The sequence below is a fragment of the Microcaecilia unicolor genome, chromosome 8, assembly GCF_901765095.1.
Source record: "Microcaecilia unicolor chromosome 8, aMicUni1.1, whole genome shotgun sequence".
NCBI classification, from domain to species: domain Eukaryota; kingdom Metazoa; phylum Chordata; class Amphibia; order Gymnophiona; family Siphonopidae; genus Microcaecilia; species Microcaecilia unicolor.
This window is the reverse complement of record NC_044038.1, coordinates 116,173,875-116,200,284: the sequence shown is the minus strand read 5'-3', so window position 1 is coordinate 116,200,284 and position 26,410 is coordinate 116,173,875. Positions and strand designations below refer to the sequence as shown.

Sequence of the window (26,410 nt, the reverse complement as noted above, 5' to 3'; positions counted from 1 at the left end):
AATCTCACAAAAAGAAGCTCTTCTGAACCGGACGTGAAGAGACACCAGACACAGTCCTCTCTTCACTGCAGTAGAAAAACAACTGTGGTAACCATGCCCTTGCGGCAGGTGTAAAGCCACCCGGCGCATGTACGGTAGAGCATGTCTTGCACTCCACAAAGCTCTTAACATTTGTTATAAAACCCGGACAGGGCAACACGGTGCTGCATTATCTACTTATGAGAATTAATAGCCTGCTTGCCCTCAGAGAAAATGATTTCCCTGTAGTTCTACTGGTCCACCCCTTTCCTCAAAGATAAATCTCTAGTGACCAGTGGCACCCTCTAAAACCCCGATCCCTCCCCCCTGCATAGGTAGGAGCTATGCTCACTCCTGCTTCTGGCACAGCCACCTTGAAGATTGGCGACATCCTTGGGATGCACCATGCGAGACTTGATGCCTTATAAGGGACTTTTCCTTTATATGGCAGGAAACATCCACGAAGGCTAGGCACTGTCATTTATCACGATGGTGGCAAACGAAAGTGGACATCGCTTCCACCTCTCCTATAAGATACACTGGGTGGGATCGGAGATGAGAGGGTGCCATTCGACACCATGAATTTAATTTTGTTTGAAGAAAGGGGTTTGGGTTCAAGGAGGGAGGAAAGCTTTTGAACTGCGGGTGGGGGGGGGGGGGAAAGGAGTGGTAGTGTTTATGCAGGTATCCACGGCAGGGTGGTTAGGTTGGGGGGCAGAGGGGGAACCGATAAACACCCACTCCTCTCAACCAATCCTTCTAGGTTGCCCTGGACCCCTGGTGTTATTTTTCCATGGTAATCACAAAGCTCTTTTTTTTTTTTTTGCATGCCGCAAGATAGCAAATGAACATATTTGCATTTATTTGAATGGAATTATAGCAAGGGTTACATGAGTTAACACCTGTGCTAAAACTCTTTGTGCATTGCTATCCTGCGGTAAACCTATATAAAACTCAGTAACCATGTGGGGAAAGCTTTCTGCACCAGCCCCTATGAGAGCTGGGCAGAGCAATTTTATTTTTGGGGGAGGGGGGATAGGATAACAGAGCAGTACAACTGAACAAATGATACAGATAAGTAGCCAGCACAAATTAACCAGTTAAAGTCAAGAGAACAGATACTAGATAGCTAGGCCTATGCCAAACAATTTGAACATTAATAAAAACTTAAAAAATCGTTAGCAGTATTGAAGTTCAGATGTTTGAAAGAGCACAGAATGGTGGTGTAGTGTAGTGAGGGTCAAGGTGAGGGAATGGGCAACCAGTAGATTAATGACATGGATAGTGGTGACTAAAGGGATGTGACGCATGTGGTATGCATATTGGGGGAGGGAATTAGCTGTGTGTGTAATTGAGGGAAGTAATTGTAGAAAGGGGTTGTTCAGTGAATTGAGTAGGTTGGGTGGGAAAGTGTTTTTTTTTGGCATTACTTCATCAGCTTGTGCTAGATAAATACACTTCACAGAGGTAGAAAGTTTAACTGTGGGTATGCTAGAGGGGCAGATGGCCTTTGAAGGCATCTTTTGGAAAGCACAGCTTAAAACTTTGCTGAACCCTTGTATTTGTTTTCTTTACCGGAATGGTGAATGCCTATACGGTACATGTAAGCCACATTGAGCCTGCAAATAGGTGGGAAAATGTGGATACAAATGTAACAAACAAATAAATAAATAAACAAATTAACTGCAGGTATCCCAATTCCCTATTTTAAAATTGTTCCATCTAAGCACATGCTGCCTCTTATTGGTGGTATTTCATACCACTACATTTAGGCATTATGGACCTATTCTACAAAGGTTATGATCCTAAATTACAAGCATAACGTATTTTGGACCACAGAGTATGCTTGTAGTTTAGGAGCATAACCTTTATAGAATAAGGCCCTATGTGGTTACCCGTCAGTTTACTACTAATACATAGAAATGAATTGCAGTCATGCCTTTTCCCTTGTACCTGGCATACTCCTCTTCAGTTTTATCTTTAGACATCTTCAGCTCTTGCAAGTTCTGCTGAGCATCCTCAACAGCTTTCTCTGCCACTGCAACTTTCTCTTCTAACAATGAATTCTTCATCTTTAAACTCTCCATTTCTCCAGTAATGGACACTTTATAACTAAAAACACAAACAAGTAGACACTTCACAAACAGGTGCAATCCTGATTGCATCAAATAGAAAAAGTTGCATAATTGTAACAGATGTTCCTTGAAGACAGCTGTTAGTTACCTTATTTAACACTAGAAAAAAAATGTTCTAAAACTTTTTAGAAAGACAAGTGCCTTTCACTGCTTGTGCATAGTTCCCATAGTATAGCAATCCCATGGTTCCCCTTAATTTATTATATAGTTTGACTGGGGAAGCAAATTTCTCTTAAGGGAAAATGTGCAAGTTTTCTGAAGATGAATCCCCAGCCAAAGAGCAAGTGTTACAAGCCAGTACACATCTTTAGCAAAAAGGAAAACAAAATAACAAGGGGTAGACATATCTCCTGTGAAAACTCATCCTATATATAATTCTCACCACCAACGTTCTAATGTGGGACTTGCCTGTGTCCGTGGCTCCTGGAGTTGCTGAGCTAGGCTTCCTAACCAGGATGACGTCACTAACAGCTGATTTCCAGGCAGGGGGAGGAGTAGGGAAACAAGCGTGTTCCATACTCTTCCCCCTGCCTGGGAATCAGCTGTCAATGCGTCGCTCCCTGCCACTTTGGAGCAATGGGCAGGGAGTGGTGCATCAAAAAACTACAAGCGCGGCACCACAGAACTCCCCCCCCTCGGCGCATCACCCCAATCCCCCCCCCCCCGGCACATCAAACACCCCCCTCCCCCCACCCGAAGCACATCAACCCCCCTCCCCCGGCGCATCAAACCCCATCGCCCACCCACAGATGCCAGTAGCAACGCTGTCCGACCACTGCTGCTTCTCCTGTTGAGCAGCAGCGGCCACTACAAAAAGAAAAGAAGCGATAAATGTTTTAAACCCAGCCCAAATCATTCGCAAATGACCAAGTCTTAAAACGCAGTCTCTGTAGCCGCTCCTCCTCTTGCCCCTGGAGTAAGACCCCGGAGGAGGACAGTGACATGACAGGCGAGAGGAGGAGCGGCTGCAGAGACTGAGTTTAAGACTCTGGCATTTGCGAATGATTTGGGCTGGGTTTAAAAACATTTATCGCTTCTTTTCTTTTTGTAGTGGCCGCTGCTGCTCAACAGGGGAAGCAGCAGCGGCCAGACAGCGTTACCACTGGCAGCTGCGGGTGGCGAGGGCGTTTGATGCGCCGGGGGGAGGGGAGGGTCGCTGGACATGGGTAGCTGCAGTGGGGGCAGGGGAACAGGAGGGTCACTGAACATGGATGGCTGGAGGTGGGGCAGGGGAGAGGGAGGTGGGGAGGGGGGGTCCTGAGACCATCGAAGTGGGGGTGGGGAGGGGGGGCCCTGCGACAGGGGGGTGGGGGCTCACACTCACTGTCTCTCACATACACTCTCTCTGACACACTCCATTTCTCTGTCACACACACACACCAGACACTCTGTCTCTCACACACTCTCACACAAACAAACACACACACGCTGTCTCTGTCTCTCTCTCATTCTATGACACACACACTCCATCTCTCACACACACACTCTCTCTCTCTCTCTCTCAAACATACACAACTCCGAGGAAAACCTTGCTAGTGCCTGTTTCATTTGTGTCAGAAACGGGCCTTTTTTACTAGTTTTATATAATGTGCATTCATCAGTGTCTTACATTTAGTGCAAGACAAATTGATCCACCACACATTAACCTACAAATTGATGTACATGTATTGGATTTGAGTGTGAAGTTTAAATGCCCTTTAATATTTTTTTTAATTAAAATAAATGCATGAAATGCTACCCCCCCCCCTAAAAAACCCCCCACAAATATCAACAAAAAATGTGCTAGTGTGAGAGAGAGCATAGATGGAAGCTAAGTTTCCAAAAACAATTTTATTTACTGGTGACATCCTTACTAATTGCTATGTTAACATAAGGAAAACAGTATCCAGTTGCAGGAAGTTCACTATAAATTCCTTATGATAATGTTATATTTTTATTATTTGTTACATTGTATCTCACATTTTTCCCACTTATTAGTAGGCTCAAAGTGGCTTACATAGTTCCGGAGATGTGGTTACAGACTCCGGTGTGAACAAATACAGTATAGGGGTACTATTACAGTGACAAGTACAGTAAAGAAGTATCGGTAAATAGGTCGAGGGTGATTCAGACAAAATGTTAGGGTGTGATCATGCGTCGGGGTTGAAAACTGTCTGTTTCCTGATTAAAATGCCATATTTCATTATTTGGTGTTTATGTCAGATACTGTGGGGTATGCCTTCTTGAACAGGTGAGTTTTTAGGGTTTTTTTCTAAATTCTAGATGACTAGATGAAATTCATAGATTTCAGGCGTTTTGGTAGAGAATTCCAGAGCTGTGTGCATATTTAAGAGAAACTTGACGTGTGTATTGATTTATATTTCAGGCTTTTACAACTTGGGAAGTGAAAAGTGCGTTTTTGCTGATTCAATTGTGCTTCTAATTGGTAAGTCGATTAGTTCAGACATATAGCTTGGGGCTAGACCATATGTATTATTCTGTGAACAAAGGTACAAATCTTGAAAGCGATACGTTCCTTGATTGGTAGCCAGTGTAGTTTTTCCGGGAGGGATTTTGCACTTTCAAATTTAGATTAGTCTCTGGCTGTCTTCAAGTCTAGGCTTAAAGACCACCTCTTTGCTACTGCTTTCGACTCCTAACCATGACTCTCTTACTCAACACCCTCACTTATCACCCCTATCACTGCAATTTCCCCACCCCTAGCTGTCTGTTCGTCTGTCCAATTTAGATTGCAAGCTCTGTTGAGCAGGGAGTGTCTTTTCATTTTAATTTGTACAGCGCTGCGTAAGTCTAGTAGCGCTATAGAAATGTTTAATAGTAGTAGTATTAGATTTTCCATAGATAAGCCTGGCTGCCGTATTCTGAGCAATCTGTACTTTCCTTAGGATTTGTTCCCTGCAACCTGCATATATTCCATTGCAGTAATCGACAAGTGGCCATTGTTTGAATCATGTTTCGAAAAGTTTCCCTCGGGAAGAATTGTTTTACCATCCTGCCAGAGCTCAAAAAAAAAAATGGGTCTCCTCTCTGATGGATGATCGTCTAAATGGAATGTAGCTAATGTGACCTACAGACCTTATATTTGGGACTGCCTGGAAATTCACCAGATTAAGACTATGCACTGGCAACATTTGAGCACGCTATATAATAGAAATTGGGCTGCTACCCCTCAGATGTGCCTATTGGATGATTAATGATAGTAGAGAGTACCCAGGTTTCCATATTGTTTCTTCACAAAGCAGTTCTGATGGCAAAAAGATTTATATTGCTGTAGTGGATTTGGTCAGATCCACCCATCTTGATGTAATGGCGGAATCAGATGTATGAATTGTTGAATATGGAATATTTATCTGTGGACACTAGGTCAAGTTTCTGCATACCTGGTCAGCTTATTTAGCCACCTTCTCCACACAGGTGCATTCTGCACTCCTTAATACCTTAGAGGTTTATTGCGTTTGTTTATTCTGCACAAAGTGTCCACTATTTTTGCATATAATAGAGCTGTTTTTTTTGCTGGCTGTAATGGGGGTGGGGATGTTGATGTTTGTTATAGTTTGAAATTAATAAAGATAAGGAAGAGCGATGGAAGACTGTTTAGTGTTGAGCACAGCTACATGACCCACCTTGTTTGGCTAAGATCAATTGCTCGTCTTCAGAGGAAATATAACTGCAGAAAAGAAAGGAATTCTCAACTGCTGTGTGCCTGTGTCTGATATAAACAACATAAAAAGTACATTGCTCCACAATTGACTGTCTGCTGTTTTACATTTAGCAAAAAATGCTTGACAGCCAAATTGTTTTAGTAATTTATAGAATGGTTCAGTCTTCAAGGGAAAAGGAGAAATTAGGCCTTTCCTGCTAATTTGCTTTCCTTTAGTCCCTCCACACCGGCCCAGATTGTGACTGATGGGTTGTGCATGCCTTCCAGCAGGTGGAGACAAAGAACTCTGATTCTTCAGAGAACCAATAAGAGCCCTTGCTAGGTAGAGAAAGGTCCCGTATATCATAACAAAACACGGAAACAAAGAGAAAAATCCCATTCTGTGCATCTGGAAACTTGAGCAGCCACCAGCACCAGACCAACTCAGGGTCATGCCACCTGCCTTCTGTGCCTACCACAATAGGACACTATAAAGGTTGCATGAACATGTCAAGATCATATTGTAGATATGGGACATGCTGGACATGCACCCAAATGACAGGAATGCTATGGTAGCCTGACAGTTATGAGTAAAGCTAGGCCTCACAGTACAGGTCAAAAGGGCAAGTCACTGAGAAACTAGTTACCAAGGGTGACACAGAATCTCATGTCTTTTTCTGCTTATGAAAGAGCAAAATGAGCTGACATGGAGAAATAATAGAAATATGCTTTGCAGGAGAATATGGTTTATAACTTTGCTAATCTAAGGGGAATTTTCTGTTAACCACGGAAGCAGGTGGGTGGAGAAACAGAACTATGATTGCTGGGAAGATGATTTTGCAAATCAGGATGACTTTGCTGATGTTAAGTAAAAATGCTATAACATGATGAATCTGCAATAATATTTTGACGAATCTGCAACCCCAATGAAAGATGCTATGACATGATGATTTTGCATTTCCATTGATAAGTATATGGGACATGAAGTTATAAAAGTTAGAGTCATGAACCAAAGTAGCCAGAGAACTAATGTCAGAGGTCACGTTTGTGTCCCGGTTAGTCTCTCATATGAGAATTGGATTGTATTATTCAGCCTGAATATATTCTGTATCCTTGCTTGGTAAGTGAAATAAATCATTATATTCTCATATATCTGTAGCCTTCTGAATCTTTTTGTCTCCTCACTTAGTGGGTGATAAGTACATTATTACCTGGAGTGGTGGCCACACTCTAGGCGATGGGTATTTAGTACTTTATTACTTGGGGAGGGCAAAAGGATATTACAATATATGTGTGTATAAATACATAAAACAACATACATATACATATAAACACACATATAAAAACACAGCTTTCCAAGTCTGAAGGGAAAAGTACCAACGTGCTGAAAGAAACAACAGAATGAAGCATACACAGGAGGGCTCTGGTAATATCTCTTTCAGTAATTCATCCTCTTGGAGTAGAGGCTGAAGATTTTTTATGATTTTTCTTAATTTTTTCAGCTCCAGACAGAATCCCCCTTATAGTGACATACAATCCAGAGCTGGAAAAATTAAGAAAAACCATAAAAGATCTTCAGCCTCTACTCCAAGAGGATGAATTACTGAAAGAGATATTCCCAGCCCCACCAATGCTGGCCTTCCGTAAGCCACCCAACTTGAAACACAAGCTAATCAGAAGTGAACTCCCAACACATACTGAAAAAGAAGAGAAGGACACACATCCTTGCAATATATCCAGCTGCAAGCTATGCCAAAACATTTCACAGGACCCCACAGTCATTCACAAAGGAAAAATATTCAACATAAAGGAATATTTCACATGCTCATCTTCGAATGTGGTATATATCATTCAGTGTAAAAAATGTAATGAAGGATGCTATATTGGAGAAACAGGCCAGATGCTAAAGACAAGATTTAATTTACATAGACATGAAGAATACTGGTGCCAGCCGGGTTCCCACTCCTGTGGGTCAGCACTTTACAAAACCAGATCACTGTACCAGTGACTTCATGCCCCATGTAAGCCGCATTGAGCCTGCCACGAGTGGGAAAGCGCGGGGTACAAATGTAACAAAAATAAATAGTAAGAATCCTGAAAGGTAACTTTAAAACAATACAGGAACGCAAGACCTTTGAAGTCAGAATGATTGAATATTTTGCACCCAACAGACAGAAAGATCTGGGTTTTCTAGCCCATTATAAACCATAAAGTTGTATTGCTCTGTTTATCACCCTCCTCTCATCTATCCACCCCCATCCTGTTAGACTATCTCTGAAATGCTTTGATGTTCCCATGCATACCTCCTACCCATCCCCACCCTGTTAGACTGTCAATGAAATGCTTGGATGTTTTACTTATATATACTGTCATCTACTACATTTGCTTATTTCCGATCTGACAAAGAAGGGTAACTTTGAAAGCTAATCAAGAAATGTATTAAGTTATGTTCAATAAAAAAAGGTTATCACCATATTTTCTATTTTGTTTGATTTCTATTGATTACCCTGAAAGAAGGAAAGGGCCACCACCTTTATCCAGGCCCCACTGCAAGAAATCCAAGATCTGCGCTACCGAAGCTCGAAAGGGGGAAACACTGAACCCGTCACAACACGCCTCAAACACTCTCCATGTCCTGATATACATAAGAGAAGTAGAGCGATACTGGGACCAAAGCATGGTGGAAACTACATTTGCAGAAAGCGAAGTTACTTACCTGTAGCAGGTATTCTCCGAGGACAGCAGGCTGATTGTTCTCACATATGGGTGACGTCCACAGCAGCCCCAGGTCCAGAAAATCTTCCTAGCAACAAAGGTTGCTAAAGCCTTCGAGCGTAAAGGGTGCGCGCACTGCCCATGCGCGGCCATCTTCCCGTCCATAGCGAGAGAGTCCCGCTTCAGTCAACATATGAAGCAAAAACAAAGAAAAGAACAACTCCAAAGGGAAGGCGGGTGGGTTGGTGAGAACAATCAGCCTGCTGTCCTTGGAGAATACCTGCTACAGGTACATAACTTCGCTTTCTCCGAGGACAAGCAGGCTGCTTGTTCTCACATATGGGTATCCCTAGCCCCCAGGCTCACTCAAATCAACAAACAGGGACAACTGGGCCTCGCAACGGCGAGGACAGACCAAAAAATTGACCTACGAAGAAACATCTAACTGAAAGTGCAGCCTGGAACAGAATAAAAATGGGCCTAGGAGGGTGGAGTTGGATTCTAAAACCCGAACAGATTCTGCAGCACCGACTGCCCAAACCGACTCTCGCGTAGGCTATCCTGCTGAAGGCAGTAATGAGATGTGAATGTGTGGACTGATGACCACGTCGCATCCTTGCAAATTTCTTCAATAGTGGCTGACTTCAAGTGAGCCACTGAATCTGCCATGGCTCTAACACTATGAGCCGTGACATGACCCTCAAAAGACAGCCCAGCCTGGGCATAAGTGAAGGAAATGCAATCTGCTAGCCAATTGGAAATGGTGCGTTTCCCGACAGCCACTCCCCTTCTGTTGGGGTCGAAAGAAACAAACATTTGGGCGGACTGTCTGAAGGGGCTTGTCCGCTCCACATAGAAGGCCAATGCTCTCTTGTAGTCTATTGTATGCAACTGATGTTCAGCAGGGCGGGTATGAGGACGGGGAAAGAATGTTGGCAAGAAAATTGACTGGTTAAGATGGAACTCCGACACCACCTTCGGAAAGAACTTAGGGTGCGTACAGAGGACTACTCTGTTATGATGAAATTTAGTATAAGGAGCATGGGCTACCAAGGCTTGAAGATCACTGACTCTACGAGCTGAAGTAACAGCCACCAAGAAAACGACCTACCAGGTCAAGTACTTCAGATGGCAGGAACCCAGTGGCTCAAAAGGAGCTTTCATCCGCCGGGAGAGGACGATGTTGAGATCCCATGACACTGGTGGAGGTTTGACAGGGGGCTTTGACAAAAGCACATCTCTCATTAAGTGAACTAAAGGCTGTCCAGAGATCGGCTTACCATCTACACGATAATGGAAAGCACTAATTGCACTAAGGTGAAACCTTACGGAGTTGGTCTTGAGGCCAGACTCTGACAAGTGCAGAAGGTATTCAAGCAGGGTCTGTGTAGGACAAGAGCGAGGATCTAGGGCCTTGCTATCACACCAGACGGCAAACCTCCTCCATTTAAAAGAGTAACACCTCTTTGTGGAATCTTTCCTGGAAGCAAGCAAGACTCGGGAGACACCCTCAGAAAAACCCAAGGAGGCAAACTCTACGCCCTCAACATCCAGGCCGTGAGAGACAGAGACTGGAGGTCAGGATGCAGAAGCGCCCCCTCGTTCTGAGTGATGAAGCTTGGAAAACACTCCAAGCTCCACGGTTCTTCGGAGGACAACTCCAGAAGAAGAAGGAACCAAATATGATGCGGCCAAAAGGGGGCAATCAGAATCATGGTTCCGTGGTCTTGCTGTAGTTTCAGCAAAGTCTTCCCCACCAGAGGTATGGGAGGATACGCATACAGAAGGCCTGACCCCCAATGTAGGAGAAAGGCATTAGAGGCCAGCCTGTCATAGGCCTGAAGTCTGGAACAGAACTGAGGGACCTTGTGATTGATCCGAGTGGCAAAAAGATCCACCGAGGGGGTGCCCCACGCTCGGAAGATCTTGCAGACAACTGCCCTGTTGAGAGACCACTCATGAGGTTGCATTATCCTGCTCAACCTGTCGGCCAGACTGTTGTTTACGCCTGCCAGATACGTGGCCTGGAGAAACGTGCTGTGACGGCGCGCCCAAAGCCACATCTGGACGGCTTCCCGACAGAGGGGACGAGATTCGGTGCCCCCCTGCTTTGTTGACATAGTACATGGCAACCTGGTTATCTGTCTGAATTTGAATAATTTGACTGGACAGCCGATCTCTGAAAGCCTTTAGAGCGTTCCAGATTGCTCTCAACTCCAGGAGATTGATCTGAAGACCTGATTCCTGAAGGGACCAAGCTCTCTGAGTGTGGAGCCCATCCACATGAGCTCCCCACCCTAGGAGAGATGCATTCGTAGTCAGCACTTTTTGAGGCTGAGGAATTTGGAAGGGACGTCCCAAGGTCAAATTGGATCGAATTATCCACCATATCAGGGAGTTGTGAAAAGCGGTGGACAACAGGATTGCATCTTCTAGATCCCCTGCAGCTTGATACCACTGGGAAGCTAGGGTCCACTGAGCAGAACTCATGTGACGCCATGCCATGGGAGTCACATGAACTGTGGAGGCCATATGGCCTAGAAATCTCAACATCTGCCGAGCTGTGATCTGCTGAGATGCTCTGGCCAAGGAAACCAGGGACAGAAGATTGTCCACCCTCGCTTAGGGAAGATAGGCCCGAGCTGTCTGAGAATTCAGCAGAGCTCCTATGAATTCTAGTCGTTGAACTGGAAGGAGATGGGACTTGGGTAATTTAAAAAAAACCCAAGTAGCTCCAGGAGTTTGAGAGTCAACTGCATGGACTGTAGAGCTCCTGCCTCCGAGGTGTTCTTCACCAGCCAATCGTCGAGATAAGGGATCACACGCACTCTCAGCCTGCGTAGCGACGCTGCAATGACCGCCAGGCATTTGGTGAACACCCGGGGCGCAGAGGCGAGCCCAAAGGGCAGCACACAATACTGAAAGTGCTGTGTTCCCAGACAAAATCGAAGATACTGTCTGTCAGCTGGTAGTATCTGGATGCGAGTATAAGCATCTTGCATATCCAGGGGGCATAGCCATTCGTTTTTCTGAATCATGGGAAGAAGGGTGCCTAAGGAAAGCATCCTGAACTTTTCTCGAATCAGATATTTGTTCAGGGCCCTTAGGTCTAGGATGGGACGCATCCCCCCTGTTTTCTTTTGCACAAGGAAGTACCTGGAATAGAATCCCAGCCCTTCTTGCCCCGGTGGTACGGCTCGACCGCACTGGCGCTGAGAAGAGCGGAGAGTTCCTCTGCAAGTACCTGCCTGTGCCGGAAGCTGAAGGACTGAGCTCCTGGTGTGCAATTTGGAGGTTTGGAGATCAAATTGAGGGAGTATCCCCACCAGACTATTTGGAGAACCCATCGATCGGAGGTTACAAGAGGCCACCTTTGGTGAAAAAATTTTAACCTCACCCCGAACGGTAGATCGTCCGGCACGGACACTTTTATCGCAGCTATACTCGCCTAGAGCCAGTCAAAAGCCCGTCCCTTGCTTTTGCTGGGGCGCTGCAGGAGCCTGATGAGGCGCACGCTGTTGATGTGAACGAGCGCGCTGTTGTTGAGCCTGAGCAGGCTGACGGGAAGGTGGATTGTACCTACGCTTATTGTGAGCATAGGGAGCATTCCTCCTACCCTCGTAAAAACGTTTACCTGATGAGGTAGATGCTGAAGGCGTCCGGCGGGAGAGTTTGTCGAAAGCGGTGACCCGCTGGTGGAGCTGCTCTAGCACCTGTTCGACTTTCTCGTCAAAAATATTATCTCCCCGGAAAGAAGCATCCGCAAGCCGCTGCTGGACTCGATTGTCGAGGTCAGAGGCATGCAGCCATGAGAGTTTGCACATCACTATACCCTGAGCAGCGGCTCTGGACACCACATCAAAAGAATCGTAAGTACCCCTGGACAGGAATTTACGACACGCCTTCAGCTGCCTGACCACCTCCTGAAAAGGCCTTGCCTGCACCGAAGGGAGCTGATCAACCAGGTCCGCCAGTTGCTTCACATTATTCCGCAAGTGAATGCTCATGTAGACCTGGTAGGACTGGATTTTGGAGATGAGCATAGCTGACTGGTAGGCCTTCCTCCCAAAAGAGCACAAACTCCGAGCCTCCCGTCCCAGGGGCGCCAAGGCGAAATCTCTCATACTTTTGGCTCTCTCTGTCATTTCTTTCTCTATAATATCAGCAAAATTCGCACTTTCCTTTCTGAGCACACTACCAGACCTCTCATCCACACTCTCATCACCTCTCGCTTAGACTATCGCAACTTGCTTCTCACAGGTATCCCACTTAGCCATCTCTCTCCTCTTCAATCTGTTCAAAATTCTGCTGCACGACTAATATTCTGCCAGTGTCGTTATACTCATATTAGCCCTCTCAAGTCACTTCACTGGCTTCTTATCCGTTTCCGCATACAGTTCAAACTCCTCTTACTGACCTATAAGTGCATTCACTCTGCAGCTCCTCAGTATCTCTCCACTCTCATCTCTCCCTACATTCCTCCCCGGGAACTCCGTTCACTGGGTAAATCTTTCTTATCTGCACCCTTCTCCTCCACTGCTAACTCCAGACTCTGTTCTTTTTATCTTGCTGCACCATATGCCTGGAATAGACTTCCTGAGCCGGTACGTCAAAATCGCTGGCAGTCTTCAAATCTAAGCTAAAAGCCCACCTTTTTGATGCAGCTTTTAACTCCTAACCCTTATTCTCTTGTTCAGAACCCTTATTTTATCATCCTCACTTTAATATTCCCTTATCTCTCTTATTTGTCCTGTTTGTCTGTCCTAATTAGATTGTAAGCTCTGTTGAGCAGGGACTGTCTCTTCATGTTCAAGTGTACAGCGTTGTGTACGACTAGTAGCGATTTGGAAATTATAAGTAGTAGTAGTAGAATCCACAAGCTCCGAGTCATGAGGCAACTTGGCCTTCATCAACTCTGGGTCCCCGTGAATCCTATACTGGGACTCAACCATCTTAGGAATGGTGGGGTTAGATAGTGGTTTCATCCAATTCCTCAACAGTGTCTGCTTAAGGACATTATGGAGAGGAACAGTGGATGACTCCTTAGGTGGCGAAGGATAGTCCAGAACCTCAAACATCTCAGCCCTGGGCTCATCCTCAGTTACCACCGGGAAGGAAATGGCCGAGACATTTCCCGGACAAAGGATGAAAAAGACAAACTCTCCGGGGGAGAAAGCTTTCTCTCCGTCGAAGGAGTAGGACCAGAGGGAAGGCCACAAGACTCCTAAAAAGAGAAATATCCTGGGTCCTCCTCTGCCTCCCACGAGGCCTTCCCTTCGATATCGGACAGGAGTTCTCTGACTGCGGTCCGAAGCCGAGCCCGTCTCGACACCGAGGAGCTATGTCCTCGATGACGATGCCGAGAAGTAGACTCCTGTGCCGGCGGCGATGAAGCTCCCTCCATCAACGTAGAGGCAACCCGGGGGGGGGGGGGGCATCCGAAGCCGATGCCGCAGATGGCACCGACGTCGAGGGCCTCACCACAGGTGGAGAGCCAGCCACCGCATCTATCGATGGTACTGCCGGCGCAAGCACCTCCGGTACCAGAACAGATGGTCGCAGCAGCCTTTCCAGGATCCCTGGAAGAAAGGCATTGAGGCGCTCGTCAAGAGTGTCTGTCGAGAAAAGCTGTGGCGTCGGTACAGGAGTCAATGCTAGAATCTACCAAGGAAGATGAGGCGGTACCAGGCTCTCCGGAGACCGGCGCATCGATACCTGTTGTATAGAGGGTGAGCGGTCCTCCCGGCATCGACACTTCACGGGGCCGATTTCCTCGAAGCCCACGAGCTCTCGGTACCGTGACGAGAAGGGGACCGATGACGGTGCTTCATTGCCTTCGCTCGAGGCACGTCACTGGTATCCCTTGGTACCAAGGAGGACGTGGAATCCACACGCCTCCTCGGGGTCGGGGTCCGAAAGGGGTCGGTCCCGATGGGCCTGTACCGCAGGAGCCCTCGAGGCAGATGGAGACCCACTCGATGGTTCACTGCTGCCAGCATGCGATGGTCTCTGGACAGCCATTACCTGCGCTCCCGAAATCAATGCACTCTCCCGGTGCAGACATCGACAACGCCGACCTGGGTACCGCTGTCGACAACGAAGTACAGGGCAAAGCTCCAAAGAGGCGTTCCCGTTGAGCCTGTCTCGACGCTTGTCTCCGCTTTTTAAGGCTAAGACAGAACTTACGTGTGTCTGGGCGATGGCCGGGCCCAAGGCACTGGATACACCACATGTGAGGGTCGGTGCCTGAGATTGCCCAGTTGCACCGAGTGCACTTCTTGAAGCCGCTGGCAAGCCTCGATGTCATCGATGGAAAAATAGCGGCGGCGAAATCAAAATTCGTGATGGTGCCAAAGGAATGGTCAAATAAAGGGAGAAAACCCATACAGGCAGCCAAAATGGTCACACACAACGACAAAAGGATACTTGAGGGCAAAAAACTAAGAAACTAAGGGAAAAACTTTTTTTTTTTTTTTTTTTTTTTTTAAGAAAAACTAACAGTTTGTACACGAGCATGAAGAAGAAAAAACCGGCAAAAAGCCGACTAAAAACGAAGGCTCTTCTTTTCTGGGGCACAGAACCGCCATAAACAGCCGCTCTTGACCGTGGAAAAAAGAAGACTGAAGCAGGATTCTCGAGCTACGGGTGGGAAGATGGCCGCGCATGTGCGGTGCGCGCTCGAAGGCTTTAGCAACATTTGTTGCTAGGAAACTTTTCCGGACCGGGGGCTGCCATGGACGTCACCCATATGTCAGAACAAGCTTTTCCTCGGAGAATAGTAACATAAAATATAGTAGATGACAACAGAAAAAGACCTGCACGGTCCATTCATTCTGCCCAACAAGACAACTCAAATGTGCTACTTTTTGTGTATACCCTACTTTGATTTGTACCTGTGCTCTTCAGGGCACAGACCGTACAAGTCTGCCCAGCACTATTCCCGCCTCCCAACTACCAGCCCCGCCTCCCAACCACCGGCTCTGGCACAGACCGTATAAGTCTGCCCAGCACTATCCCCACCTCCCAACTACCAGCCCCGCCTCCCGATCTTGACTAAGCTCCTGAGGATCCATTCCTTCTGCACAGGATTCCTTTATGCTTTTCCCACGCATGTTTAAATTCCGCTACCGTTTTCATTTCCACCACCTCCCGCGGGAGGGCATTCCAAGCATCCACTACTCTCTCCGTGAAAAAATACTTCCTAACATTTTTCTTGAGTCTGCCCCCCTTCAATCTCATTTCATGACCTCTAGTTCTACCGCCTTCCCCTCTCTGGAAAAGGTTCGTTTGCGGATTAATACCTTTCAAATATTTGAACGTCTGTATCATATCACCCCTGTTTCTCCTTTCCTCCAGAGTATACACGTTCAGGTCAGCAAGTCTCTCTCACATGTCTTGTAACGCAAATCCCATACCATTCTTGTAGCTTTTCTTTGCACCGCTTCAATTCTTTATACATCCTTAACAAGATACGGCCTCCAAAACTGAACACAATACTCCAGGTGGGGCCTCACCAACGACTTATACAGGGGCATCAACACCTCCTTTCTTCTGCTGGTCACACCTCTCTCTATACAGCCTATCAACCTTCTAGCTACGGCCAACGCCTTGTCACACTGTTTCGTCGCCTTCAAATCTTCAGATACTATCACCCCAAGATCCCTCTCTCCATCCAAACCTATCAGATTCTCCCCGCCTAACACATATGTCCTCCCGTGGATTTCTATTCCCTAAGTGCATCACTTTGCATTTCTTCGCATTGAATTTCAATTGCCAAACCTTAGACCATTCTTCTAGCTTCCTCAGATCCTTTTTCATGTTTTCCACTCCCTCTCGGGTGTCCACTCTGTTACAGATCTTAGTATCATCCGCAAATAGGCAAACTTAGAAGATAAACTCTTTGGCAATGTCACTCACAAATATATTGGAAAGGCATACAGAAAGCCATCGGCCAGGGCTATAGAAGGGCATCTACTCCCTGCACCGTTGGCTCCTTGCAGCGACTGAAGTACCTCGGAAACTTCGCATTGGACACAGAAGTGAGCAGATCCATTGCCGGAAGCCACCAGTGATCCAGTACAGTCCGAAATGCCCAGTTGCTGAAGGACCACTCTCCTGGGATTCAGAGTGGTGCAACTGAGAAAATCTGCCTGGACATTCTCCCACTACATGAGCCACCGAGAGGGCCGCAAGATGAGATTCCGCCCAGCTCGTGAGTTGTATCGCTTCCCGCTCTAAGCAGCGAGAGGGATGCTATCCAGTCTTTTGCTTTCAGTGAGTGGTTATATGTGTGTGCTCGATGGAAAGAGCTCCTAGCTCTCAGTAAACGGGTCCGTTCTCTTGAGGTGAGAGTAGCAGACTTGGTGGCGCTGAGGGAGACAGCGAGGTACATAGAGGAGACCTACAGGGATGGTGGAGAGAAGTCCCACTTCCAGTCTTGTAGCCCCTGTGCTACCTTAGAAGAGGGAGGTCTCCTAGAAGAAGAGCATCACCCTGGTGAAGTAGGAAGTACTCCTGTAGCCAGGACTCGCTCAACAGGGGATGCACTATCCTCCCACACAGAGGATATGTCTCTAAGTTCTGCCCAAGAGGGAAGGGTTAGGACAGCCATCGTAGTTGGTGATTCGATCATTAGGTATATAGATAGCTGGGTGGCTAGTGGACATGAGGATTGCCTGATCATTTGCTTGCCTGGTGCAAAGGTAGCGGACCTCACGCGTCACCTAGATAGGATTTTAGATAGTACTGGAGAGATGTTGGCTGACTTAGTATAGGACATAGGAAACTGTGGGAGAGAGGTTCTGGAAGGCAAATTTAGGCTCTTAGGAAGAAAACTCAAATCCTTAATCTCTAGGGTAGCATTTTCAGAAGTGCTACCCGTTCCATACGCGGGGCCCAAGAGACAGGCAGAGCTCTGCAGTCTCAATGCATGAATGAGACGATGGTGGAGGGAGGAGGGTTTTAGATTTGTTAGGAACTGGACAACATTCCGGGGAAGGGGGAGTCTATTCCAAAGGATGGACTCCACCTTAACCAGGGTGGGACCAGGCTGCTGGCTTCGGCATTTAAAAAGGAGATACAGCAGCTTTTAAACTAGAAATGGGGGAAGGCTGACAGTCGCTCAAAAGCGTATGGTTTGGAACAAGGTATCTTTCAAAGATATCACCAAAACAGGGAAGATAGGGTATCCCAATAGTGAAGTTGTAAAAAAGACCATAGAAGATCAGATGTCCTTTAATAAAAATCAGACAAAAGATTGCAAATTAATACTGTCAAGTACTTATCATGATGTAAATAGGAACAACAAACAGTTTGAAATGCCAGAAGCCTAAGAAATAAGATGGGAAAGTTAAAATATATTGCACCAAATGAAAAATTAGATACAATAGGCATCTCTGAGACCTGGTGGAAGGAGGATAACCAGTGGGACACTGTTATAACGGGGTACAAATTATATCGTAGTGATAGGGTGGATCGAATTGGTGGAGGGGAAGCATTGTATGTTAAGGAAGGCCTTAATCGAATAGATTTAAAATTCTGCTGGAAACAAAACACATCTTGAAATCACTATGGATTGAAATTCCATGTGTAAAGGGGAAAAGGATAGTGATAGGAGTGCACTACCGTCTGCATAGCCAGGATGAATAGACAGATGTAGAAACGTAAAAGGAAATCAGGGGCACAAACTGGGCAACACAATAATAATGGGTGATTTCAATTACCGCAATATTGACTGGGTAAATGTAACATCAGTACATGATAGGGAGGTAGAATTCCTTGACGAAATCAGGGACTGCTTAATGCAGCAGCTGGTACAGGAGCCGACAAGAGAAGGAAAAATTCTAGACCTAGTCCTTAGTGGAGCACATGATCTGGTGTGGGAGGTAACGGTGCTGGGGCTGCTTGATAACTATTAGCTTTGGAGTAAGTATACACAGGAAATCCAATACGTTAGCATTTAACTTTCAAAAAGTTGACTATGATATAATGAGAATAAAGGTAAAATGAAAACTTAGAGAAGCGGCTACGAGGGTCAAAAACGTACATGAGGTGTGGATGCAGTTCAAAAATATCATCCTGGAAGCCCAGGCCAAATATATTCCATGTATTACAAAAGAAGAATGGAAGACCAAATGCCAGCCAGCATGGTTAAAAAGTGAGGTGAAGAAAGCTATTAGAGCTAAAAGAAAATCCTTCAGAAAATGGAAGAAGGAACAGACTCAAAATAATAAACAGCATAAGGAATGTCAAGTCAAATATAAAGCACTGATAAGGAAGGTGAAGAGGGACTTTGAAAAAAAGCGAATGATACATACCTGTAGCAGGTGTTCTCCGAGGACAGCAGGCTGATTGTTCTCATGACTGGGTTGACGTCCATGGCAGCCCCCACCAACCGGAAGAAAACTTCGCGGGTGGTCCCGCACGCAGGGCACGCCCGCCTTGCATGCGCGGCCGTCTTCCCGCCCGTGCGCGACCGTTCCCGCTCAGCTGAATAACAAGCAAAGGAACGAGGAAAAACGCAACTCCAAAAGGGAGGAGGGAAGGTAGGTGAGAACAATCAGCCTACTGTCCTCGGAGAACACCTGCTACAGATATGTATTATTCGCTTTCTCCGAGGACAAGCAGGCTGCTTGTTCTCACGACTGGGGTATCCCTAGCACTCAGGCTCACTCAAAACAAGAACCCAGGTCAATTGAACCTCGCAATGGCGAGGGCATAACAGAAATTGACCTATGAAGAACAACTAACTGAGAGTGCAGCCTGAACAGAATAAAATCGGGTCCTGGAGGGTGGAGTTGGATTCAAACCCCAAACAGATTCTGCAGCACCGACTGTCGCGTCGGGTATCCTGCTGGAGGCAGTAATGTGATGTGAATGTGTGGACAGATGACCACGTTGCAGCCTTGCAAATCTCTTCAATAGTGACTGACTTCAAGTGGGCCACCGACGCTGCCATGGCTCTAACACTATGAGCCGTGACATGACCGTCAAGAGTCAGCCCAGCCTGGGCGTAAGTGAAGGAAATGCAATCTGCTAGCCAATTGGAGATGGTGCGTTTCCTGACAGCGACCCCCTTCCTATTGGGGTCGAAAGAAATAAACAATTGGGCGGACTGTCTGTGGGGCTGTGTCCGCTCCAGATAGAAGGCCAACGCTCGCTTGCAGTCCAATGTGTGCAACTGACGTTCAGCAGGGCGGGTATGTGGTCTGGGAAAGAATGTTGGCAAGACAATTGACTGGTTAAGATGGAACTCCAACACCACCTTTGGCAGGAACTTATTTTATTTATTTATTGCATTTGTACCCCACATTATCCCACCTTTTTGCAGGCCCTTAGGGTGAGTGCGGAGTACTACTCTGTTATGATGAAATTTGGTATAAGGAGCATGAGCTACCAGGGCCTGCAGCTCAGTGACTCTACGAGCTGAAGTAACTGCCACCAAGAAAATGACCTTCCAGGTCAAGTACTTCAGATGGCAAGAATTCAGTGGCTCAAAAGGAGGTTTCATCAGCTGGGTGAGGACGACGTTGAGATCTCATGACACTGCAGGAGGCTTGACAGGGGGCTTTGACAAAAGCAAGCCTCTCATGAATCGAACGATTAAAGGCTCTCCAGAGATGGCTTTACCCTCTACACGATAATGGTAAGCACTAATCGCACTAAGGTGACTTCTTACTGAGTTGGTCTTGAGACCAAACTCTAATAAGTGCAGAAGGTATTCAAGCAGGTTCTGTACAGGACAAGAACGAGGTTCTAGGGCCTTGCTCTCACACCAAACGACAAACCTCCTCCACTTGAAAAAGTAACTCTTTTTAGTGGAATCCTTTCGAGAAGCAAGCAAGACACGGGAGACTCCCTCAGACAGACCCAGCGAAGCAAAGTCTACGCCCTCAACATCCAGGCCGTGAGAGCCAGAGACTGAATGTTGGGGTGCAGAAGCGCTCCTTCATTCTGCGAAATGAGAGTCAGAAAACACTCCAATCTCCACGGTTCTTCGGAGGACAACTCCAGAAGTAGAGGGAACCAGATCTGACGGGGCCAAAAAGGCGCAATCAGAATCATGGTGCCGTGGTCTTGCTTGAGCTTCAGCAAGGTCTTCCCCACCAAAGGTACGGAAGGATAAGCATACAGGAGGCCGTTCCCCCAATGGAGGAGAAAGGCATCCGACGCCAGTCTGCCGTGTGCCTGTAGTCTGGAACAGAACAGAGGCAGCTTGTGATTGGTCTGAGAGGCGAAAAGGTCCACCGAGGGGGTGCCCCACTCTCTGAAGATCTTGCATACCACTCTGGAATGGAGCGACCACTCGTGCGGTTGCATGACTCTGCTCAGCCTGTCGGCCAGACTGTTGTTTACACCTGCCAGGTATGTGGCTTGGAGAAGCATGCCAAACTGGCAGACCCAACGCCACATCCTGACGGCTTCCTAATACAGAGGATGAGATCCGGTGCCCCCTGCTTGTTGATGTAATACATTGCAACCTGATTGTCTGTCTGAATTTGGATGATTTGGTAGGACAGCCGATCCCTGAAGGCCTTCAGTGCATTCCAGACCGCTCGGAGCTCCAGGAGGTTGATCTGAAGATCCTGTTCCTGGGGGGACCACACCCCCTGGTGAGAAGCCCATCGACATGAGCTCCCCACCCCAGGCGAGATGCATCCGTCGTGAGTACCTTCGTGGGCTGCGGAATTTGGAATGGACGTCCCAGGATCAAATTGGTCCGATTTCTTCAACAGTGCAGCGAAGCGCGGCAACTGATGGACAGGCGAATGACATCTTCTAGATTCCCAGTGGTTTGGCACCACTGGGAAGCTAGGGTCCATTGAGCAGATCTCATGTGAAGACGAGCCATGGGAGTCACATGAACTGTAGAGAACATATGACCTAGGAGTCTCAACATCTGCCGAGCTGTGACCTGCTGAGACGCTCTGGTCTGGGAAGCGAGGGACAGGAGGTTGTTGGCCCTCGCTTCGGGAAGGAAGGCCTGAGCCGTCTGAGTATTCAGCAGAGCTCCTATGAATTCCAGAGATTGGACTGGCTGGAGATGGGACTTTGGGTAATTTATCACAAACCCCAGCAGCTCCAGGAGGTGAATAGTGCACTGCATGGACCGGAGAGCTCCTGCCTCTGAGGTGTTCTTGACCAGCCAATCGTCGAGATATGGGAACACGTGCACTCCCAGCTTGCGTAGATACGCCGCGACCACCACGAGGCACTTCGTGAACACCAGTGGGGCAGAGGCGAGCCCAAAGGGCAGCACACAATACTGAAAGTGCCGTGTGCCCAGGCGGAATCTGAGATACTGTCTGTGAGCTGGCAGTATCGGGATGTGAGTGTATGCGTCCTTCAAATCCAGGGAACATAGCCAATCGTTTTTCTGAATCATTGGCAGAAGGGTGCCCAAGGAAAGCATCCTGAACTTCTCTTTGATCAGGTATTTGTTCAGGCCTCTCAGGTCTAGGATGAGGCGCATCCCCCCTGTTTTCTTTTCCACAAGGAAGTACCTGGAATAGAATCCCTGCCCTTCCTGCCGGGTGGCACGGGCTCGACCGCATTGGCGCTGAGAAGGGCGGAGAGTTCCTCTGCAAGTACCTGCCTGTGGTGGGAGCTGAAGGATTGGGCTCCCGGTGGGCAATTTGGTGGAGTGGCGACCAAATTCAGGGTGTATCTGCACTGCACTATTTGGAGAACCCACTGGTCGGAGGTTATAAGAGGCCACCTTTGGTGAAAAAGTTTCAAACTCCCCCCGACAGGCAGGCAGTCCAGCACGGATACTTTGATGGCGGCTATGTTCCCATGGATCCAGTCAAAAGCCCGTCCCCTGCTTTTGCTGTGGAGGCGCAGGGGGCTGCTTAGGCGCACGCTGTTGACGGGAATGAGCGCGCTGGGACTGTCCCTGTGCCTGTGGAGGCCTTCGGGCCGGCTGGGTGTACCTACGCTTGCTGTAGGCGTAGGGTGCAGCGTGCCGGGCTCGGGAAAAACGTCCACCTGCTGGGAGAGCTTGTCGACAGCGGTTTCCCGCTGGTGTAGTTGGTCCACCAACTGCTCGACCTTCTCACCGAAAATGTTATCCCCCCGGCAAAGGACATCCACCAGCCGCTGCTGGGGGAGGTTGTCCAGGTCAGAGGCACGCAGCCAGGAGAGTCTGCGCATCACTATACATTGGGCCGCAGCTCGAGATGCCACATCACAGGTGTCATAGATACCCCTGGACAGGAACTTTCTGCACGCCTTCAGCTGCCTGACCACCTCCTGAAAAGGCCTGGACTGCTCCAGAGGGAGCTTGTCGACCAGGTCCGCCAGTTGCCGCACATTATTCCGCATGTGGATGCTCGTGTAGAGCTGGTATGATTGGATGCGGGTCATGAGCATGGAAGATTGGTAGGCGTTCCTCCCAAACGAGTCCAGAGTGCAAGACTCCCGCCCAGGGGGCGCTGAGGCAGTATCCCTCGAACTCCGTGCTCCCTTGAGAGCAGAGTCCACGACCGCCGAGTCATGAGGCAATTGAGGCCGCATCAACTCTGAGTCTGAGTGGCTTCTGTATTGGGACTCCGCTTTCTTGGGGATTGTGGGATTAGATAGTGGTTTCAACCAGCTCCGAAGCAGTGTCTCCTTAAGGACATTGTGCAACGGCACCGTGGAAGACTCTCTAGGTGGTAATGGATAGTTGAGGACTTCGAGCATTTCCGCCCTCGGCTCATCCACAGTAACCACGGGGAAGGGAATGCTGATAGATATATCCCTGACAAAAGAGGCAAAGGAGAGGCTCTCAGGAGGCGAGAGCTTCCTCTCCGGTGAAGGAATGGGGTCGGAGAGAAGGCCCACAGACTCCTCTGAGGAGAAATATCTGGGGTCCTCTTCCTCTCCCCACAAGGCCTCCTCCTTGGTGTCGGACATGAGCTCTCTCAGCTCAGACCTCAACCGGGCCCGTCTCGACTGCGAAGAACCACGTCCTCGATGATGGCGTCGAGCTGTGGACTCCCGCGCTGGCGGGGACGAAGCTCCCTCCATCGACTCCACCTGAGTGGCGGTTGACACCGGTGCCGCAAGCGGCGTCAGCGTCCTCAGCATCGGGCCAGAGCACACCGGCGCCTCCATCAACGACACCGAGGGCGCAAGCACCCCCAGTGCCGGCAGAGCCTGGCGCATCAGCCCTTCCAGGATCCCGGGAAGGATGGCTCAGAGGCACTCGTCAAGGCCCGCTGTCGGGAAAGGCAGGGGGGCCGGTGTGGGTGCCGGAAGCTGCTCGGGTCCAGGAGACGGTACCGAGATATCCGCGGACCCACGCAGCGACACCTCTTCGACCGAGGGGGAACGCTCTTCCCGGCACTGCCGCTTCCTGGGTGTCGAGTCGTCCCTTGATGTCCCGGAGCTGCCAGTCCCGTGCGCCGTGGGCGACCGATGACGGTGCTTATTGGCTTTCTTGCGATGTCCGTCATCGGTGCTCCGCGGAAGAGACGAGGAGGAGGTGGAGCCCCCCCGGCCTTGAGGTATCGGATCCGATAGGGTTCGGTCCCGATGGCCCTGAGCAGTGGGAGTGGCCGGGGCAGACTGTCCGAGCAGCCGCTCACCACCGTCGTCGCCAGCAGGCCGGCGGGCCAAAGGTACCTGTGCTCCTTGGGTCGATGCCATAGTCGGCGCCGACGCCGTCGACATCGGTACCGGCACCGAAGATCCGGCCATCGACACCGATGCCGTCGAGGTCGACGTTGAAGGGCCGGCGCAAGTTCCAAAAAGACGGTCCCGCAGAACTTGCCTCGCCACGTGCGTCCGCTTCTTTAAGCCGAGACACAAGGTGCACGTCTTGGAATTATGCTCCGGGCCTAGGCACTGGAGGCACCATGCGTGAGTATCGGTTTGCGAGATCTGCAGGCCGCACCGACCACACTTCTTGAATCCGCTCAGGATCTTCGAGGAGATCGACGGAAAAATCTCGTTGGCGAAGTCAAAATCATCGATAGTGGCGGTGAAAAGCACACCCGAAAAAGAAAGAAACGACCGCGCGGCCACAAGGCTGCGACGTGTCCTCACGACTAGGAAAACTCTTTTTCGTTTTTTTTTTAAAGAAAAAAATAACGCGAACGTGTACACGAACAAAGAAAAAACCGCAGCTAGGCCGCAATCCGGTTTCCGGGGCTAAGAAAGAGACGTGAACACGTCTCTCTCGAGCGCGGAAAGGAAAAAAACTGAGTGGGAACGGTCGCGCACGGGCGGGAAGACGGTCGCGCATGCGTGGTTGGCGTGCCCTGCGTGTGGGACCGCCCGTGAAGTTTTCTTCCGGGGTACAAAGTATATCGTAATGATAGGGTAGACCGGACTGGTGGAGGGGTAGCATTGTATATTAAAGAGAGCCTTGACTCAGATAGATTACAAATTCAGCAGGACACAAATCACACCTTTGAATCACTGTGGGTTGAAATTCCATGTATGAAAGGGAAAAAAATGGTGATAGGAGTGTACTACCGTCCACCTCGCCAGGATGAGCAGGTAGACACAGAAATGATAAAAGAAATCAGAGACGCGAACAAAATGGGCAATGTGATAATAATGGGTGACTTCAATTATCCAAATATAGACTGGGTAAATGTAACATCGGGACACGCTACAGAGATACAATTCCTTGATGAAATCAAGGACAGCTTTATGGAGCAACTGGTGCAGGAGCCGACGAGAGAAGGAAAAATTCTAGACTTGGTCCTTAGTGGAGCGAATGATCTGGTGAGGGACGTTATGGTACTGGGGCCGCTTTATAACAGTGACCATAATATGATCAGTTTTGACATCAACCTTGAAGTAACTGTACACAGAAAGTCAAATACGTTAGCGTTTAACTTTAAAAAAGGAGACTATGATAAAATGAGAAGAACGGTAAAAAAAAAACTTAGGGGGGCAACTGAGAGAGTAAAAACTGTACAAAAGGCGTGGACGCTGTTCAAAAATACCATCCTGGAGGCCCAGGCCATACATATTCCGCGAATTAGAAAAGAAAGACGGAAGTCCAAAAGACACCCGGCCTGGTTGAAAAGTGAGGTGAAGGAAGCTATTAGGGCTAAAAGAAACGCCTTCAGAAAATGGAAGAAGGAACCGTCTGAAAATAACAAGAAACAGCATAAGGAGTGTCAAAGCAAATGCAAGGCGCAGATTAAGAAGGCCAAGAGGGAGTATGAAAAAAAGATAGCATTAGAGGCAAAAAAACATAGTAAAAATTTTTTTCGGTATATTAAAAGCAGGAAGCCGGCAAAAGAATCGGTTGGGCCGCTGGATGACCGAGGGGTAAAAGGGGCGATCAAGGAAGACAAAGACGTAGTGGAGAGACTGAATGAATTCTTTGCTTCGGTCTTCACCGAGGAAGATTTGGGTGGGAAACCGGTGTCGGAAATGGTATTTCAAGCGGACGAGTCGGAGAAACTTACTGACTTCACGGTAAACCTGGAGGACGTAATGGGGCAGTTCGGCAAAATGAAGAGTAGCAAATCTCCTGGACCGGATGGTATTCATCCTAGAGTACTGATAGAACTGAAAAACGAGCTTGCGGAGCTACTGCTAGTGATATGCAACTTATCCCTAAAATCAAGCGTGGTACCGGAAGATTGGAGGGTGGCCAATGTAACGCCCATTTTTAAAAAAGGCTCCAGGGGAGATCTGGGAAATTATAGACCGGTGAGTCTGACGTCGGTGCCGGGGAAAATGGTAGAGGCTATTATCAAAAACAAAACTACAGAGCACATCCGAGGACATGGATTACTGAGACCAAGTCAGCATGGCTTTTGTGTGGGGAAATCTTGCCTGACCAATTTACTTCAATTCTTTGAAGGAGTGAACAAACATGTGGACAAAGGGGAGTCGGTTGATATTGTGTATCTGGATTTTCAAAAGGCGTTTGACAAGGTACCTCATGAAAGGC

At 48.1% G+C, this 26,410-nt stretch overlaps 1 protein-coding gene across 2 annotated transcripts in view; it reads right to left on the bottom strand.

Annotated features, from left to right (window-relative positions):
• The window catches only part of HMMR (hyaluronan mediated motility receptor), a 731,570-nt gene that overhangs the window by 212,181 nt on the left and 492,979 nt on the right, over positions 1-26,410 (bottom strand). For both annotated transcript variants that reach the window (XM_030213533.1, XM_030213534.1), the window contains one exon: positions 1,972-2,130. In XM_030213533.1, coding sequence (XP_030069393.1) covers positions 1,972-2,130 — 159 coding nt within the window. The remainder of the gene's footprint in view (positions 1-1,971; positions 2,131-26,410) is intronic.